Source organism: Condylura cristata, unplaced genomic scaffold (genome assembly GCF_000260355.1).
Source record: "Condylura cristata isolate star-nosed mole 26May11 unplaced genomic scaffold, ConCri1.0 scaffold00049, whole genome shotgun sequence".
NCBI classification, from domain to species: domain Eukaryota; kingdom Metazoa; phylum Chordata; class Mammalia; order Eulipotyphla; family Talpidae; genus Condylura; species Condylura cristata.
Window position 1 is genome coordinate 1,078,816 of NW_004567150.1, and position 5,024 is coordinate 1,083,839.

The 5,024-nt window shown below is 59.2% G+C and overlaps 1 protein-coding gene across 1 annotated transcript in view; it reads right to left on the reverse strand.

The window, feature by feature from the left end:
- HS6ST1 (heparan sulfate 6-O-sulfotransferase 1) overlaps positions 1 to 5,018 on the reverse strand; it is a 37,447-nt gene extending 32,429 nt beyond the window's left edge. Inside the window, exon 1 of the mRNA XM_004694889.2 lies at positions 4,481 to 5,018. Coding sequence (XP_004694946.1) covers positions 4,481 to 5,007 — 527 coding nt within the window. The 5' untranslated portion in view covers positions 5,008 to 5,018. The remainder of the gene's footprint in view (positions 1 to 4,480) is intronic.
- Between the last annotated feature and the right edge of the window lie 6 nt (positions 5,019 to 5,024).

Here is a 5,024-nt window from a genome sequence, read left to right on the forward strand (position 1 = left end):
TTTCCATAGTGGTTGTACTAGTTTGCATTCCCACCAGCAGTGCAGCCTGCACATTCTTAATCAGGTCAGTCTGGTTGCTGTTCTCACCCATGGATGGCCTTCCCAACTGAGGGGCTTGGGTCTCCAGCAGAGGTTGATGGGGCACACATAAGGCTTCAGGACAGAGAGATGTCTGAATGCCTGGCCCTCAGGCTGAGGGATGCTGCTGGTTCTCAGACTTTTCTGGGCTTTACTTTATGTGGGAAATATTGCTGGTCATCACAGCCCTGCCTGCTGGTGGGGATGGGGCCAGATGGGATGACCCACGGAGCGCTCTGGGGACCCTCCGTTCTCCAGATGCTGGTTCCCCTTAGTTCGGCCGCTTGACCATTACCACTGTCCTCCCAGTTACCTCTGGGTAGGGGGGAAATGCAGACGTACGTGGTGAGCAGATGGGCAGGCAGGTGGGGTGACTCGGCACAACCACTCCCAAGGGAGTGCTTGTCAGGTGGGACTTCAGATAAAAAAACACAGATTGACACATTTTGCTGATTGATGCAAATAAACTCTTTAAATACATGGCAATGTTGAGCATTCCAAGGGTACTGTGGGGCCCTCAAGTATCAAAAGTGGCAGCCAAGTAAGATGCAGACTTTCTAAGAAGGAACTTAACAATCACACTGAAGCATTTACATTTTGACTATTTGAATAAAAAATTCCACTCTTAGGAATTTCCAAAGGAAATCAGAGTTATGCAAAGCATTACATGGTGGGTCTATGTCCCGCTGTGGCATCACCTCAGGAGCAGGCGTGGACACCTTCTCATCCACAGCACAGGATGGCAGCGGGGCACCTGGGGCATCTGTGGCTCTAAAGTAGGACGCTTTTCATGACACAGAACGGCATTTATGGAAAATGTATGTTGTGGTTTTGATTATAGCAAAAGGAAAATAAAAGATGGGGTGAGAAGAATCCAGTAACTTTTTTTTTAATATCAGACTTCTCTTTCATGACTTCCTCCCAATCAACTGCTCACCAGGGTTATTACAGCACAATAAAAACAGATGGGGAGGTGAAAGAAAAAGACAAAGCCTGGCCTCTCTGACCACCACGGCTCCCCCTCCCACCCAGGAAGGAGCCCCAGGACATCTGCAGACACAGGGCCCGGCTGAGTGCTGCATCTCCCTTCCAACCTCCCTGACCCAGGTGCAGAAGGCCCACCGGCCGGAGGTCCTGCCCGCCAGCACCGCCAGGCTTTTCAAGGGAAGTGGCTGCTGGACCACGTCCTGGGAGAGTCAGAACACCAGCAGTCACAGGCAGGGGAGACCACGGCTGCATTCGACTGCCCTTAACCAGCTGAGGGTTTGTGCTTTTGTTCATTTGCTTAAAAAGCAGGTGTTTGTGCTTTAAGTAAAAATCTAATTCTCAACATCCTGACCCCCACTGCCTTTGCAGAGCCTCCTGAGGCAATGTGGGCCAGAGTGACACTTCCAATCAGGTCCCCTGGGCTACTAGGCCCTGCTCACTGGCCCCAGTCACAGGCTCTGGGGACCCCTGCCCTATGGCAGGCGCAAGTGGACTGTGTCCCTTGATGGCAAATACGGTGATTATGAAGTCAAGGTGGAAAGTGCTGACAGCGCAGCCTTTGATCTAAGTCTGCCCACTGAGGAGGCCCCTGAAGTTCCCTGGGGCCTGCACTGCACTCCCGGTTGGCTCCTTGACCCTGACTGATGAGGACAAGGTGGGGAGAGGTGGGCTGAGCACAGCTCCCAGGGAGGCTCTGGGGCCACAGGAGACTGCTCTCCAGGGTGCCAGCAGGTGAGCAGCACCTACTTTGCCCCCAGACAGAGCCACACACCAGCGTCATGCCAGGAGGGCAGAGGGAAGGACAGTCTGGCCTTCAGAGCACCACCTGTACTTTCTAAGGCACAGGAACATGGGAGAGGCTCGACCCAAAGTGGCCCAGTGCCACAGCAGGCACCGTGCATGTGGCACAGGCCACAGAGACGAGCCAGAACTTCGTACACACACCGACCCCTCTCTCCCAGTCGGAATGCCGTAAGAGCGGCTGCAAGTTCCAAACTGTTCAGAAGGCACTGTGCACCTCCACTGCCTGCCCAGCCCAGAACCCAGGATGGTATGTGAGATGCCCAGGCTAGCAAGAGCCCCATGTCCTTGCACACCTCTTCCAGGCCCCAGGTACCGCAGATGCTGGCACGAGTGCTGGGAGAAGCTTGGTAGAGGGTTCCAGAGAAGGCCTCAGGGAAGGGGGAGGGGCAGTCTGCCTATGCCCTTCCTTCTCCCAAGCTCAGCCCAGGAGACACACAGAGAGGAAGAGAGAGGCCTGACCCTGACCCAGCCTCCAGCAAACCCAGTGAGGGCGCCACACCCAACACTGGTCTTCTCCCCACGCCCTCAGGCTCAAAGAAGGGTGGAATGTGGTTCTGAGGAAAGGAGAGGGGGCATTTGCAACTACTGCACACAGAGTCTGGGCACCTCTGGAGAGGTACGGGGCCCTTGGGCAGGTGGGAACATTGCTTCCTTGTGTCTAAAGCACCCTGCCCAGCGCCTAGACTTGGGGAGCACACAGCAGGGGTGCCTTAGTGCAGACTTGCCAGCAGACGCACAAAGCCAAGATTACAATGGCTTCTGAGGGAATGCTCATTAAAAGACAGTCTCCCCAGTGCCAGAGAGCAAAGAAAGGGGAGGTGGGGAGGAGGAAACCAGGAAGGCATCGACTAGTAACCTGCCTGGGCAGAGCCCATTCCCTGAGATGGGGGTCTGCTGAAGGCCCTGGAAATACCGTCCTCCCGAGAGGCCCACGTACTGCTGAGCTCAGCAACTTGCAGGCCCAGGGCGGGCAGTAAGGCGCCTCGTGAGGGGCTGGCAGCTTCCACCCAGGCTTTACTCTGAGCCCCAGGCCTCTCTCCTGGTCCACCGTACCTCCCTGCTGCCAGGGCTGAGGGGCTTCCTGAGCTGGTGGACAAACTCTTGACAAGGGAGGCCAGAGGCTCCTCACCCTAGTGATTCAAAAAGAACCTCAGCCTCAGGAGATGGGGCTGCAGGAAGAGCGTTCTAGGGCTGAGGCGCCTCTGTTACTAGCTCGCCCCTTTCAAAGGCTCCGCATTTCAGCAGCCCCCAGAGTAGGTTTTGCACACTTCTGCTCCACCACTCACCCCACAACTCTTGCAGGCAGGGAGGCGCCCTCCTGGGTCTGGTGGGTCCTGCACTGTCCAGTGCCAAGGGCTGACAGCACTGGTGGGTAGGTAGCTGCAGGTGCTCCAGTTCTGTCAGCACAGAGTAGCCCAAGTACTGGGCAGGAAGCAAAGTTTCCAGGGTCCTGGACAAGCAGCAGTATCACTTCTTGGGCTGGGAGCTGCTGCACAGGAGTAGGGGTGGGGACAGCCAAGGCAAAGTGGGAAGACCCCTACCTTAGTTCTAGGACCCCAATTTCCTGGAAGACTGCAGCATTAAGAGGGACAAAAATGCCATGGAGCACATTCAGCTTTGGGCCACCAAAACCTGGCCTGCATCCCCCAAAACAAGGACCCTATATTTCTTATCCCCAAAGGGAGATAATGCACACAGCTCTAATGGGGTGCACAAGCTCCCCCAATCCCAGCCAAGGCGCACTCCTAAGGCAAGTTTGTAAGATAAACAAAGGCAGACAGGAAGTCCTGGCTCCAATCCCTCACCAGTCTATACCAGTCTAGCCCTCCTGGGGGGCGGCTCCCCAGGACATCAAGGAATGCCAGAGGCCAGCTTCAACCTCCCTGCTGGTCACACAGTGCTTCCCAGGACAGCCATGGCCTCCCCAACCAGGCCAGCAGTGTGACCCCAACCTCTACTAACGCAGGGGGTTCCAGGGAAGGTACCCAGCTGTACAGGTGCCCACTGAGTGGGTCGGTGGCCCCCAACCTGGGTGTTGAACCTCTTGTGTGCCTCCTCAGAGCCAGCTTGCACCTGATTCTGGCTCACCTCAGCGTAGAGGAGGTCCAGCCTCCTCCCCAGTGGTCCAGGTCACACTCGGGCCTTTGTTCTACCTGCAGAACGAACCCCTGTTGGCAGAGTGAACCCCTGTCCCCAGATTCTCTTCCCAGGCCCCTCAAGGCCGGCGACTGGACCCGGGCCCCCACTGGCGCGGGAGGGGAGGCACCCCGTTTCTCTCCGTTGTGCTTCGAGTAGGACAGCCGAACAGGGGAACGCTCACTGCAGGTGGGCGACGCACGCGCGGGAACCTGCTTTCCCGCCCGACCCCCAAGTCAGCCAGAGACTCACAGCCGGCGAGGGCAGGATTCGACGCGCCGGGCAGATGAGGGGGCCCACCGGTGGCAAGTCGGGGAGCCCAGGCTCCGTACGGCCTGGCGGGGGCGGTAAAGTCGAGGCGAAGGGAGCGCGTCCGCAGCCGGGCACCCTCCGGCCGGTCGGGAAGGGGAGCAGAGGGGCGGCGGCAAGGGGGGCACCGGCGGGCGCGCTGGCCGCGGGCCGGGGCGCCACTCACCTGGGCGTGCGCAGCGCGGCGGGGTCGCGGCGGTCCAGAACACCCGGCACGCAGTTGGTGAGCTCGGTCCAGTCGGCGTGTAGCCCGCAGCTCCAGCCGGTGGAGAAGCGGGAGAAGAGCCAGGTCTCGCGGCGGTTGGGCCGGTAGCAGGTGCACTTCTTCTGGCCCGGCCGGCAGTCGCAGGGCACCTCGAGGCGCACGTTCTGCACCAGGTGGCGGCCGAAGGTGGTGCCGCCCGTCTTCTGGATGTGCAGGAAGACGATCACGTCGTCGCCCTTCATGTCGAAGCGCAGCGAGCGCTCCAGCTCGCGCACCGGGAAGTAGTACTTCTTCTCGTAGTGCGGGTCGGGCGTGGGGAACAGGTCCAGGTCGTCGGGGGGCGCGCGGCCGCCGGGCGCGCCCAGGCTCAGCCCCGGGCCCGCGTACTGGTACAGGATGAGCATGAAGCACGCCGAGCCCGCCACCACCAGCACGAACTTGCTGGCGCGCTCAACCATGGTCCTGCCGCCGGCGCGCCGCCGCCGCATGTGTCACCATCGCCGGC